At 43.3% G+C, this 15,337-nt stretch overlaps 1 protein-coding gene across 8 annotated transcripts in view; it reads left to right on the top strand.

Moving 5' to 3' along the window:
• LOC137415594 (uncharacterized) overlaps positions 1-15,337 on the top strand; it is a 31,380-nt gene that overhangs the window by 292 nt on the left and 15,751 nt on the right. The window contains exons 2-5 of one of the 8 annotated variants that reach the window (XM_068101198.2): positions 1,326-1,413; positions 10,348-10,435; positions 10,577-10,807; positions 11,292-11,426. In XM_068101198.2, the coding sequence (XP_067957299.2) occupies positions 10,351-10,435; positions 10,577-10,807; positions 11,292-11,426 (451 nt within the window). In that variant the 5' untranslated portion in view covers positions 1,326-1,413; positions 10,348-10,350. Of the gene's footprint in view, positions 1-1,325; positions 1,414-7,811; positions 7,896-10,347; positions 10,808-11,291; positions 11,427-15,337 lie in introns of those variants that run through there. The other 7 variants (XM_068101197.2, XM_068101194.2, XM_068101195.2 and 4 more) reach the window with 7 other exon arrangements.

The raw sequence follows: 15,337 nt of genomic DNA, 5'->3' as shown, positions 1-15,337 counted from the left end.
ATGGGATATTTAACGTCCAACACCAAATCAAATGGGACAACCGACTTCCTCGTATCAAAACAAACTGCGTTCTCCGAAATTCAAAGACCCCAGAACAAGACCCCAGCTTTGGTCCAATTGAACTCCACAAGGAAATGTTTCTCGAATCCGAGACCTTAGAGGGGAGAGTGCTTTCCTATTATCCCCTAGAAATACCCAGCATGCAATGGATATGTCTCTCATCCAGGCTCTAACCTAGCTTCAGGTCTGACAGGATTGGAATGGGCGATTTAAGCCAAACTTTCCTTGCGAGTGGAGATGCATTGATGCCTCTGCATGCTGCAAGTGTAAGAAGAGAAAATTTGGAAGAAAACTGAGAAAAGGGGTGAGAATTGGTGTAAGGTAAGGGAGAGTAGGGGAAGAAGTGGAAAATAAGTTGAGAAGCAGAAAGGAAATAGAGAGAGAGAGAGAGAGAGACAGAGAGAGACAGAGAGAGACAGAGAGAGACAGAGAGAGACAGAGAGAGAGAGAGAGAGAGAGACAGACAGACAGAGAGAGAGAGAGACAGAGAGAGAGACAGAGAGAGAGAGAGAGAGAGAGACAGACAGAGAGAGACAGAGAGAGACAGACAGACAGAGACAGACAGACAGAGAGAGACAGAGAGAGAGACAGACAGAGAGAGAGACAGACAGAGAGAGAGACAGACAGAGAGAGAGACAGAGAGAGAGACACAGAGAGAGACAGACAGAGACAGACAGACAGAGAGAGACAGACACAGACAGACAGAGACAGGCGACACGTGACACACAGATAGAGAAGTGACACACAGATAAGTGGTCCATTAGGACCAATCGTCACTCTCACCATGGTCGCTCTGTCATGACAAATCCAGGAAGCAGGGGAGAATGGGCAAAGCTTGGCCTACAACTTGTATTTGAGGGGAGGGGAGGGCTGGCGCAGGGACCGCAAAGAGGCATCCTTGATAGTTTCCCTTAGACATGTTAAAATATGTGCTCGAAATAATGCTGTTAAGTTTAAACTTCTGCGCCAAACTCGAAACGTTTTTCATAACCATAGTTTATGCACAGGCGAACAAGCAGTGACTCCAATTTGCCCTTTGTCAAAAATTTGGTTGCCCTCTCCATAGTTTGTGATATTGATCCCACCTGGAAATATTTCTACGCAAACCTACTCTCTGAACCGGTTTATGACATCCCATTTGCAGCTATCCTTCCCCTGGCAGGATTGCCGAGAAGAGCCTGGGATGGAATCCGAACCCAGCTAAAAGCTGTCATCCTTTTGTTTCATCAGAAGGGTGATTCATACATGTGTGTGCTGTTCTTCAGATGGACTTTAAACTGGACGTCTCATCTACTGCCATTAATGTTGTTGGTGAACGTTAAAACATCCCACGGTGTCCTTCGTGAAAAGTAGGTGAGCTATCGCCGGCACCATGAACAAGTTCCAAATTCTGCCCCAACCTGTCATCAGCTGCATGGCGGCACCCTCAGCCAATGATGCTGCACAAACTTTAATTCATCCGCTGTGCAATTAGAAAAGAGGTCATCTGAATTATGAGAGAATTCATTCTTCATGTCAAACACAAAAGCACAATGCGAGATACTTGCAGTCGACTCAGATGTAGTCAGGTTCACTATGTCAATAAATTATATTTCGTTCAAAATCATGGTAGATTAGCAAACCTATACATTTTTGGAAAGGTTATAGCATAAGGAAACTAAAAATCAATGTTTACATTTGGAGAGATACCTGTATGGCGGCCATTTTGGATTTTCAAAATGGCCACTGTAAAATACATATTTTGTTCTATTTCTGCCTCTAATTACCCGAAAAACTTTTTAAAATATACTAAACCTATATTTTCAGGGACAAGGAATCCAATGAAAGTATCAAATTAGTGCTATGGGGAATGGTAAGACACGAATCAAAGGTTTTGAATTGCAAAATACTGTCTTTATATTCGCGATAAGTTGCATAATCAAATACATGTTATCATTTTGTACAGGCAGTTAATAACATCAAAATGTGTCACAATAATTCATATCACCAAACATACACAGGCAGTCAGCAAAATCATATATACACATGCAGTCAGTATACCTTCACATCTACACAGGCAGTCAATGGCATCAAGCATACACGATTACAGAATATGCCATTTAGAGTTCGTCATCACTGTCCTGTGTGTCGTATCCGACAATATAGTCCGCATCGTTTTCACAGTCCGTTCCACACAAGCAAAGGTCGGTCAAATTGATTGGCAAATCGAATTGGTCGAATGGTCGATCGAATCGAATTCGATGAATCGAATCGAATCGAATCGATCGAAATGGTCGATCGAAGCGATTGGTCGAATGGAATTGGTCGATTGGTCGAATTGGTCGAATCGAATTGGTCGGAATTGACAAATGTAAACATTGATTTTCAGATTTTCCATGTAATAACGTTTCCAAAAATGTATAGGTTTGCTAATCTACCATGATTTTGAACGAAAAAACATCGTGAACCTGACTAATGTGCCAAAATATTTTTTATACCCCTCGCCGGAGGCATTATGTTTTCGGCTTGTCTTGATCAATTTTCGTTACCGCGATAACTTGAGAATGGCTGAAGGGATCTTTTGCAAGCTTGGTGTGCGTATGTATAATAAGGTAGAGATGAACTGATTCGATTTTGGGGTCATGAGGCTGAAGGTCAGAGGTCATATTCGGTAAAAATCCTGTTACCCCGATAACTTGTGAACCAGTGATGGCATTCTGACCAAAGTTGGTACAGGTATGTATTATGATGGAAAGATGAACTCATTTGATATTGAGGTCAAAGGTCTAAGTCTATAATGGGTTTATAACTTAAGAACGCCTGAAGGGATCTAATTAAAACTTGGTACAGGTATGTATAATGACGTAAAGATCAACTGATTTGATTTTAGACTTAAAATGTAAAATATCAGATGTCCCGTCACGTAAAAAAATTCTGTCACCGAACTAACTTGTCAACCAGTTCTCTAACATTGCCATAATTATGTATTATGATGCAAAGATAAACTGATTTAATTTTGGGGTAAAAAGGTCAAAGATCAGAGATCATGGCAGGCAAAAATGTGATAACTTAAAAACAGCTAAAGGGATTTAAATCAAACTTGGTACATGTAATGTTGAGTTGATGTTAAATCAAACTTGGGACTTCTGCTTGTGGTTCCTGCGGCGAGGAAGCGTCCTTCAGAGCTCTGCTCGTCATCAAAGTTAAGTATTTTCCCAATCGTGTCCTTGTCAAATTTCTACTGGTTATTTTACTGTGTATGTGTAACTGTGTGCTCGTTCGATCTTGGTTTTGTAATTCATGCAAACTTGTGTGTAATTCGTCGTTTTGTTTTCACCGCGTGCGGGGCCTGTCCCTTGAGGCTTCCCTCCCCACGTCGGTATTTGGTCAACTTTCACTGTATTGCTTTTTTTCTTTGATTTTCTTTCCACCCCCTACCTCCCCCGAACATCTTACCCTTTGTTTAAAGTCTTAAATAAATAATAATAATAAAATAAAATAAAATAAAAATATAATCATTTCCTCCTCTCCTCGCAATCCCTTCCTTCGCCCGTGACCACGTGTCGTCTCGCCCTTCAACTCCTTTTTTCTTCTACCTCTCCAGCCAATACTCACCTTTCCAATTCCAGTTTCCACCATACTCATTCAACCCTTTCTCATTGTTTCTCAGATCCACGCCCTCACTTTTGGGAATTTTCCCAGATAGTTTTCATGGTTTTGTTTAAAAATGTATAAACTTTTCCCTACGGTGTTGTATTCAGTGGTATATTACAACATTCTGTTCTTCTTCCTACTTAAAAGGCTTTCTTCAATTTCCTCATCAAATCATTCCATTTCAAAGAAAAATTCAATCTTTTACTGTTCTTCCTTTATGCATTCTCTAAACACACCTAAATTCCAACCCTCCTCTAACAGTTTCACATGGATCTCTGACTTGAAAATCACAATAAACCCAGTTTGTAATAAATGTTCATTTTTTTATGAATCGTCCAACACTTTTTAAACTCCCCCCTCACCCCTCCCCTCCTAAACGCCTCCCTCGCCCCTCCCCTCCTAATCTCCTCCCTTGTTCTCCCTTTCTAATCTCTCCTCTCCTCCCTCAATGCTCCCCTTCAAAACTCCTCCCTCAACCCTCCCCTTCAAAACTCCCTTCTCACCCCTCCCCTTCAAAACTCTTCCTCACCCCTCCCCTTCAAATCTTCCCCCTGCCATTTTTCTCCAATTCTAACCTCTCCTCCCTCCTCCTCAAAGCTGCCTCCCCGCTTCCTGTCCCTTCCAACTCATACCCCCACCTCCAACCTTCTTCCTCGATCTGCCCCCCCCCCCCCTCAAACAACACCTTACTGTGCCTCATCCCATCACCATCAAAGCTTTTGTCCTGCTCATCCTTCCCTTTCTCCTAGCTCTTCTGCAATCTCTGACACACTATCAACAGCTCTCCATACCTCACCCTCTTCTCCCCCCCCCCCCCCCCCCCGCATCTTACCTTACCCCTCCGCTGTCCTGTACCTGATGCTCCCCCTCCCTCTTCCTTAACGGTATGGACCTCAAACATCCGGGGCCTTCGCTCAAACCTGATTGATCTCTCCATACAGGATGCTTCTGACAAACCAGATGTAATCTGCTTAACAGAAACCTTCTTCCTTCAAGAGGTCTGTGATTCCTTAATATCTCTCCCTGGTTACTCCCTCCTCCGGTATGATAGACCCGAGCCTTTCCCGGGTCATGGGGTTGCTATCTTTATCAAAAAATCTTTACCTCACTCTCCTTGCACTATCCTCTCTGCACCCCACCCCCAGGAGTACCTCTGGCTATGGCTTCCTCTCCGCTCCCACCTTTTATTCATATGTGTGTTGTACCGTCCTCCAAACAGTGATAACTCAATTTACATCTTCCTGTCTGACAACATAGACCAACTTCTATCCACTCATCTCAACTCTCTCTTCCTCATATGTGGTGACGTCAACTGTCATTATGCCAGCTGGCTGGGTGTGGGTACCTCTTGCACCAGCCATGGCACCCCAGCAAAAGACTTTTGCGACTCACTGGGACTCACTTTTGTGAGTCGGTCTAGACTTGGCTTTGACTAACTTCCCTACAAATGTCTGCTGTTCATCTGCTCCAATTGGTTCATCTGATCATGTGCTTGTCAAAGTGGACATCTCTCTGGCCATTCTCAGAGAACCTCCTCAGCGTCGGCGAGTCTGGCATTTCACTCAGGCCGGCTGGCATGGTCTTCAAGCAGCCATCAATCATCTGGACTGGTCTCCCATCTCTACTGCCTCTGACATCAACTCATCCTGGGAATTCTTCCAAAGTAAATTGCTCTCTCTCATGCACAGATTCATCCCATCTCGTCTTTAGTTGTCATATCCTTTCTCCAAACTCTCCAAACTGTCATATCCACACTCTCCTACAGTTGCCCTGAAAGAACTTGCCTTCACCTCCTGGAAGGCAAATCCAACTGAAGGCAATCTCAGTTCGTTTCACAAAGCTTGGAACAAGTGTGTGTCTACCCTCAGGAGAGCCAGGAAACAATATATCTCTACTCTCAAGACTGAACTCTCAAACCTGTCTCCCTCCTCCAAATCCTGGTGGTGTCTGGTCAAATCTATTTCTGGTGTTTGTTCCCCCTCCATTCCCACCCTTATATCAAACGGCTACACAGCTGACACTGCACGTGAAAATGCCGAATGCCTCAACTCTGTGTTTGCCTCATATCAAAATATTGTGTCCCAAACCCATCTCTCTCTGTTCCCACCTTACCCAATCAAACCCAGCTGCTCCTAGGCTGTGTGTCCGTCTCTCCTGACAAGGTGGAGAAGTTTCTGTCAAATCTCGACTCTGATTCTGCAACTGGACCAGCCGGCATCAGCCCACGGGTCCTAAAATCCTGCTCTGCCGCTCTATTTCACCAACCTCCCGAAGGACGATTAGTTGAGGAACGATGGGGCGATGCGACAGCACTGCATGATTGGTTAGAGTGTGATGTCATCGTAGAACATTCTAGCCCTGGAAGAAAAAGGAAAAGTGACCGCTATTTTGCTCTCTCCTGTGCTGGGCTTGGTCGCAGGTGGTCACATTTGCGTTATCTCTCATTCTGGACTTGGTCGCATTCGCGTTCTCTCTCTGTTGCTGGCTGTGGTGAAGGTTGATGCAACCCTCTCTCTCTCTTGGTGCTGGCTCGTGAGGGTTGTGCTTCCTGCTGTGTGTGCTTGAGAAACATCGTAGCTTTGTGGAGCGTGGGACTTTCGGAGGAGGAAGGAGTTTGGCCGCCGCTCCGCGGGTTGGTGGCTAGTACGGGCACGATTGCGTGCCATCCTGAGCGTTCCCGCGTAAGGCCTCGGGGACCCATTTGACGACCGCCAGGGTTCGAGGGTCGTATGAGGATACCAGAGCAGAGTACCGGCCAATGCACCACACCATATTTTATTTCGTTTATTTCTCCCTGTATCGTGTAATTGTGTCTGATGGGGGCGCCCCAAATTAGGAATTATAGATTTTACCTCAACATTCTTTTTATTGAATTGCATTTATTTTCAGAAAACCATTATTTGTTGCATTTCATTTGTTGTATTGTTGATTTGCCTGTCTTGTACGTTTATTTGTTCGTGGGTTTTGGAAAATCCTCGTCACGTCCGTCCGTGCAAATTAGACCATGGAACTCCATTTCCCTCTCGTGCTAAGGTGATAACACCGCCATATTTTGGGGTGTACACCTCGGAGTTAAAGCTTGGTTGGCCATCTGTCACCCAGTGGTCTTAACCCCAGGGACATGACAATAAATAGGAAATAGTGTTGATTGCTTTTAAACCATGAGTATAAATCTTTACATGCATTTAAGCTCTATATTAAATCATATGAATGAAGATAATCAGTACTTATAACTATTAGAATTAAGGACTTATATTCTTTATAAACTAAGGTTACATAATTATGTAGGCTAAGAGGAACATTATAAAATGAGATAATACGGAGGGGACACAGAGTCTGGAAGGAGAGACAAAATAATGTTGTTTGACCTTAGGACAAGGACACCACACAATGCTCACAGCCATCTGTGCTGACAAGAGTTGAACAGACCTTTGGCCTCATGGATGATTTGTGCAAGGAATTCAGGAGTAAGACACAATAAATCAGGGGTAGTTCTGATTTCTGACAAGACCCCCCCTCTCTGCTGACGTCTTGCCCCATCCTTGCATTCTCACACGAGTTCCGACAATTCTTTCTGATACCAGGCTGATGAAGATCCTCACCTTGAAATAGATAGGGTAGCTTGTGCCCGACATCCACCCGCCCTCACACTTGCATGTCCACATCCATCCCATTGTGTTGAAGTCCTATAAAAGGCTGAACTCAAGAGCATTACTTCTGAGATTTCTGAGATTTATCTATTGTGCTGGTTGTTGTATTATTGTGCTGTTTCTTTTATAATTGTGTTTCTTTTGTAATCGCTGCTGGTTTCCTTGTAATTGCTTTAATTTCTGAGTCTCTCCAATTAAACACTTCAACCCAACCCAGAGTGGACATTGAATTAGTTTGACCTCATGCAGATTTTTTGAATGCCGTGAACAAACGTTGGTACATCACGGGTGGTGAAGGTTGTGGTGAAGTTTCAGAGAAGAAAGCAAATATCTATTTTGGGGGGTCAAACCTGGACCCACTGTCACCCCTATTCAGAGGACGTTTTGGTACATGTAATGTTTGGTACAAAAGGTCATCCTTTTGTTTCATCGGAAGAGTGATTCATACATGTATGTGCTGTTCTTCAGATGGACTTTAAACTGGACGTCCCATCTACTGCCATTAATGTTGTTGGTGAACGTCAAAACATCCCACGGTGTCTTTCATGAAAAGTAGGTGTGCTATCGCCGGCACCATGAACAAGTTCCAAATTCTGCCCCAACCTAAGTCTCATCAGCTGCATGGTGGCACCCTCAGCCAATGATGCTGCACAAATTTTAATTCATCCGCTGTGCAATTAGAAAAGAGGTCATCCGAATTATGAGAGAATTCATTCTTCATGTCAAACACAACCGGATCCGGATTCAACCCATCCATGTCAACCCGGATTCAAAAACCCCCACCCCCCTCCCCCATAGGTTCCTAAAGGGGCAGTTTTTTTTTTAATGCCATGAACAATCTTTGGTGTATCACTGGGTGATGAAGGTTGTGGTCAAGTTTCATTGAAATCGTGTGTGTAGTTTCAGAGGAAAAAGCAAATTGCTATTTTGGGGGGGTCAAACCTGGACCCACGTTGACCCCCATGTAGACACCCTCAGACCCTGATTTTTTTTTTTTAATGCTGTGAACAAACTTTAGTCACAACACAACAAATATTATTTGTGCCAAAGTTGGTCGCAATCCCATCAGCGGTTTCGGAGAAGAAGTTTCAAGTGTTTATGGACGGACGGACGAACGGACTGATGAACAGACGACGCACTATCGAATAAGCTCGCCTGAATTTCGTTCCAGGTGAGATAAAAACAAAAACAAAGTAGTAGGAAGTTCATAATCAAACTTGGTACAAGTGATGTAATAATGTGGTCGGAGGCATATCGGTCGACGTTGACGTCAGAGTGTCGTTCTAGTTTAAATATAGAAGAGTTAACAATGAATTGCAAGCATATACAGAAATTTTTTATTTATACAAGTCAGGAGACGACGATGGTTCACGAGCGAGCGGTATTCAATGACGAAGGACGGACTATGACCGAAACAGGCCCGGACATGTCAAAACGAAGGTTACTGACCTTGAAATGAGATAGAAAATAATGTATAATCAGTTATGAGGTTAGTTAGCTACACAATACCGAAAATTCGGTTCGATTCTGACAACTTTGAAAATTTGACCTTTGTGACCTTCAAAGGTCAAAGGTCGAAGATTCTTGAAATTTGTTGGAAAACTTGTCTAAAATGATGTATGTGATAATATAAAAACATGAACGACATTTCACCCTATCAGGAAGCGAATGTAATAAAACCATTAAAAATCGACTTTTCTAAATTTTGTGACCTTGTGACCTTGACCTTGGGGCGAAAATAAAAAATCGAGCTCCGTGGGACTAGACATGACATTGGCATAACCAAATACCGAAACCCCTGTCAGATTCCACCAAACCCCTCGGAGAAGATGTAGCTTGAACTCAATTACCCACCCAAAAAGACATATTTTTGGGGCGGTGCTCTGCCCACAATGGGCGCAATACGCCCACTCAAGGCAGGACACAACTAGATCATGATATCAACCTCCCACCCAAGTTTAATGAAGATCGGATGATATCGGGTAGTTACAGACAGACAGACACAGACAGACACACACCCATGACGAATATAGTGGTCACTGTTTCATAACTCGTGAACCAATATATTTATGTCTCGTGCGCCTTTTAATTTTTATTATCTTTTCTTGTCTTGGACGATTGTGAGCATAATATTTTGTTCATATTTATTTAATGCCCTATGTACATTTTGATTGAAGTGGTAATCTCTCCCACGATGAAACTAACTCCTGCGATGAATTGGAATCTCCCGCGATGAATTGGAATCTCCCGCGATTAAGCTAACTCCGAGGGCCTTTCACTCACTCACCGCAGGCAGGTTGGTGATCTTTCTGTCTTCTACCGACTCCTCTCCGGCCTAGCTCCCTCAGCTCTATCTGTGCTCTGTCCCCCAAATATTCCTACAGGTCGCACAAGATCTGCCAGTAACCCTCATCTGGTGAAATTGCCAAAATGTAGGCTCTCTGCTCACCTTCACTCCTGCATTCCTCTTTACTCCCGCCTCTGAAACAAACTCCCTCACTCTCTTCAATCCCACTCCTCCCTCCAGGTCTTTAAAACAGCTGGTTACCACCATCTCTTATCTTCCCCCATCCAAAACCTTGATCTCTTCTACCCCCGTTAATTCACTCCAGATCCACTTTTTTTGAAATACCCACTTCTTTTGTTCCTGGAAGTTCTATCAGTGTCCATGTGTTTTATACCCCTCCCCCCCCCCCCCCCCCCCCGCTTTCCAATGCCTCCTCTCCCTAAGCCCTCTCCCTCCCATAGATCTTCCGTTGTCCCTGTTCTCTGCTGTTGTACTCTTGTGTGCTTCCCTCTCCCCATCTTGTCTCCCGCTCCCTTTATTGTATGTTTTGTGTGTCCATTTGTTGTTGTTTTTGTGATTGTTAGCTCTTACACGAGCCTCGATTTTGTGTACAATTTTTTATTTTATTATTATTGGTGTTTGGGGTTTTGAAAAACACAGGGCAGGATAACATGTGGAACTTTATTTTTTATTAATGGGGTTCTGTGTTTCCAACAGGTCATGACAGAAATGGAGACCTTCCCACGGTGGCTCCGGACACAGGGCCTAACACTAGAAACTGCTCAAGCCGTAGTCATGGAGCTGGGTATTGAGAATCATAAGATGTTACGAGCCTGCACCGAGTCCGATGCATTGAGAGCTGAGCTCCTCTCACGTGCGCAGCAAAAATTTCCTTTTGCAATGTATGTCGAGTTCAACCAATTTATGGAGTCTTGTGTGAATCCAGGAGTTGTCCAGTCTACAAGCTCCTCTTCGGCACACTTTTTCTACTCGATGCTTGAGCATGAAGGTGACAAGCTTTCTGGCTGTGCCGAGAAACTGCACTTGTTGAAATCTTCATCAGCATATTCTGGAGTTACAAATGCCCAACTTCAAGGCACTCGTAGTGTGTATGGGACCAATACACATGACATCCACAGCCTCCAGCTGAACGATTCCAGGTTAAACCCCAATTCTGGTACGTGATGCAGCTTTTTCCCCCCAATGTTTGCCTTCCACTATTTTTATCAAAAAGATTCAGTTATTTTAGTCTTGTGCAGTTGGACATCCATTGTTCGAAGTTCAAAGATGAAATATTTTGTGAAACTTTCCTCATTGCCCATTTATTACTGTTATTAGGTTTTTCTTTATTGCTGTTACTGAGTCTTGTTCAGGAGATTATTTATTTACTTTCAGTCGAGCATATCGATGGATATTTTTTTTCCTGTCAAATGAATAATGTTTTGTCATAAGTTTTACTCTTTGGTCCTGTTGGTCGAAGAAATGCATAATCCGTGGAAATTGTTTGACAAACTTTGAGTTTACTTTTTTATAATGGCAAGGTTCTTTTTTATTGCTTTAAAATGTATTTTTTTTCAAAATTGAGTTGTGTTGGAGTTTTCATGTGTACAACTTCTTGATTCTGTGCAGATGTGTAGATTTCCACATTTGTCTTCATGTAGAATTGTTTGCAGGTGAAGATGATCTGGAAAAGGCAACTGATGTAACTCAAAACACCTGGAAATCTTCTGTTGTCATTAAAGAGCTGGAAGTTGCATCAGTGCAGGAGTCGAGCATTATTTCATGTGTTGATCCAGGTTAGTTGAACTTTCAAACAAAGCACTGATTCACACCAAAGTATGCAAATTTGTTCTCCTTTGTTCTCCTTTGGCCTCCTTTGGCAAAATGTATCATTTGGGTTGCAATTCTAGTTGTGTGTTGTATGTAAGAAAACCTGATATTCCCATTCTTTACGTTTGTTTGATAATCCCGATGGCATTACAGTACATTCCTGATTAGTAAAGCTGCTCTGCTGGCATTAGTTGGCGGAGATCAAAGACAACAACAACAACAACAACAGGCATTTTAAGGCCATTTTCCCTGCGAGAGTGGGAGTTAGCCTTGCGGGCCCCATGACAATCTTCTCCATTTTGCCCTATTTTCTGCATCTCCCCTTGTTAACCCCCTTGCCGGCATTTCTTGTTCCCCCATCTTTAGCCAAGTCTTTCTCGGTCTTCCCCGTCCTCTACTTCCTTCTACATTCATTTCCATCACTCTTCTCAACCAGTCACTTTCATCCTTCCTCAACACATGACCAAACCATCTCAACCTGTTTCTCTTCACAGCATCCATCACAGGCTATATTCCCATAATCTTTCGCAATTCATCATTTGTCTTCCTCTCTCTCAACGATACTCCACACATCCACCAAACCATTTACATTTCCACCCTTTCCAGCCTTGTTGCTGCTCCACGTTCATTACCCTCAGTGCCGTGTATATTGAGAGTCTGGCCAACTGAAATACTGGCGCCATGTTGCATACCTAACTTCGCGCGCTGGCACTGCGAGATGTATGTCAGCTGTGGCAATCCTGTAGTTCTGTGACGAGAGAATCGATGTTATTACTGTTTGGTCGCAGATTTAATGAGGAACAACTAATTCAAGTTAAAGTGACGTGTTGTTTGTTATTGGAGTAATAAAATCTGCAAGCGGCGTCATTTATTCACACGAATTGTTTGCCTGTCGCGGCACACAATTTATTGTCGGCTGCATACAGCATACTGATAAATTTTATTTCTCTTGGCATGAAATTGTAATTTGATAAAATGGAACTTGTATACTAGTTTTCATCTATTATCTGGAAACGTAACATACAATATTACCTTCAGCAGTAGGCCTACTGCAGGATGGCTGTCTCTTTGTGTACCTGTGATCCACGCGTGGACGTTTTGTAGCCGGACCACCTCTCTTCCGGGGTGACTTACGAGGAGCCTTTCCCTTCTTTGCAGCAGAAGTGAATGCAAAGATGGAAGGCACAGCGTTCATTTTCAACTTTTTCTTGCCATCAGGTCTATTCTTCTCGTATTGAGATTCATCAAAATGGTCCTGGAAGAAACAATTCATATGGTCATGAGGTTATTCTTTATCAATCAAGAAAAACAGTTTATGTTTATAGCATATACTCACTTCTTCCATTAATAAATAATACAAATACTGCCGTACATATAGCAGGCTGTTCAGATTGAATTGGGGCTCCATATCAACCTACACCCACAACGTTGTGCAGAGTCCTATCTATTGAAACAATCCAAATTAACTGCTTTTTTTGGCAATATAATATTTGGAAACAGTATTATTTTCCCCAAAAAAATGTTATGTTTTCAAAGAACTCTTTACTCAGGAAACTGACACAAACAGTGACAAATATTGCGTCATAAACAAGTATTTCCTGATATATAAGCATATATAAACAGTGCATGTTACAGGGTATATGTATAATAAGGGATTATGTATAATACCTGATTTTCAGTTATTATACATAATCCCTTTTATATATATATACCCCCTATACACTGCATATGTACACGAAAAATGTTACAGGGAATATGTATAATATATATATATATGGTTGACTAAATAAATGTTAAGCTCACCAGAGACCTAATACACACGTGTCATGTCACGTTTGATTTGAAACCAATATATATTAAGCGATTTCACTTACCGAACATAAATATGAGTAAGGTGATGGATTCCATCCAACTCGGCATATTTTAACCGCCCAAATAGCACTTCGTTCCTTGTCTCGAGGAAATCTGTGCATTATACGACCTTGTCCTGGTCTAACAGAACATCCCCAAGCGGCACAACACACCATATTGGTTGATTTTATTGAAATATTACTTGAATGAAATATGCAACGATACGAAGCAATGGCACGGAATGGGTGCAGCAGGAAAGCTGCTCGGCTGAGGTGGTATGCAAAATAGCGCCTGTAAACGACGTGACGCGGGCTTGACCAATCACGGCGGTAGTTGAGCAGATCAAAGGCTGGCCAGACTCTGTTAATATACGGCACTGATTACCCTTGTCTTGCTCCCATAAATCATAGCACTTCTCACACATGCAGCACACACCTTTCCCTTCAGCTTCAACGACACTCCCCTCCTCGCCAGTACGCCACTCAGTTCCCGAAACTTCTTCCATGCACATCTCACTCGAGCAACCATTGCCGAGTCTGATCCACCTCCATTCAGCATGTCTCCTAGGTAGCAAAATGTTTTCACACCTTCCAGCTTCACGCCGTCTCTAAGATCCAACTCAACATTTCCTCCATCTGCAGCTCCCTCTGTGCACACCTTGCACTTGAATGTAGCTGCCACATTGGTTAATGACCCTCTCAAGCCACTACATTTTTGATGAACCCACTCAGCGCACATTGTACATTGAATGGAGTTCACTCCGACACCCTTCCTGCACACAGCACACGGCCACTTCCCAGTTTTTTCCACCTCACCACATGCTTTACCACTTGCCATCACCTTCGTCTTTCCGATATTCACCTTCAGATCTTTTGTCTCCATACATTCCTTCCACTTGTTCATCTTCTCCTTCAGTCCATCCATACTTTCTGCAATCAACACCAGATCATCTGCATTCAACAACTCCCACGGCAAACCCTCCTTTACGTTCTGAGCCAGCACCTCCATCACAGCTACAAATAGTAGTGGACTTAGTACCCACCCCTGATGCACTCCCACCTTCACCTCCAACTCACCACTGTTCCCGTCCTTCATCCTTACAGCTGTGCATGCTCTTTCGTACATTGCCATCACTACTCTGATCAACCATTCCCCCACTCCTAACTTCCTCAATGCCCATGTCACTACTTTGCATGGAACCCTATAAAATGCTTTCTCCAGATCAACAAACCCAAGAAACAACTTCTTCCTCTTCTCCATGTACTTCTCCTACAACTGCCTTACAATAAAAAGCGCGGCTGTCGTTCCTCTTCCTGGCATAAATCCAAGCTGCATTTCGTCGATCTTCACCTTCTTCCTTAACCTCCTCTCCAACACCCTTTCCAATACCTTCATTCCATGCTCCAATAACTTTATCGCTCGATACGAGCCACACTCCAGAGGGTCACCTTTCCCCTTGTATAGAGGGACGAGGGTACTCAGTTCCCAATCCACTGGAATGCTGCCTTCTTTCACCACCAGATTACAGATCTGTCATTCTCTTCACACCCCAACTTCCTGCTGCCTTCAACATATCTCCCACAACTCCCGTCGGCCCGTGGCGGAGATCAAAGGAAAACGGATGAACCTGCTGTCACTTGTGAAGAGTAGATTAATTCTTTCCGAAACATTAAACATCCTTGAACACACGTGCACACACACACACACACACACACACACACACACACACACACACACACACATACACATACACATACACACACACTATAATTCAAGGACGTGTTTGAGTGTGTGCGTTTGTGCGTTTTTTTTGTGTGTGTGTGTGTGTGTCGTCATTTTCAAATGGGGTTTCAGAAGGTGGAATGGATATCCATGGCCATTAAAATCATTGGTATCTCCTGTGATGAAGCCAAGTCTCTGGCCCTATTATTTCACATTGCAGACTGGTCAGTTATCTCTCTTTGTCTTCCGCCTCCTTTCTGGTATTGCCTTCCAATGCTGTCTCCTCTAGGTTCTGCAGAGTGCA

Source organism: Myxine glutinosa, chromosome 6 (assembly GCF_964187855.1).
Source record: "Myxine glutinosa chromosome 6, kmMyxGlut1.1, whole genome shotgun sequence".
NCBI classification, from domain to species: domain Eukaryota; kingdom Metazoa; phylum Chordata; class Myxini; order Myxiniformes; family Myxinidae; genus Myxine; species Myxine glutinosa.
The sequence above is the reverse complement of the archived record's forward strand: the minus strand, read 5'-3'. Positions and strand labels throughout refer to the sequence as shown.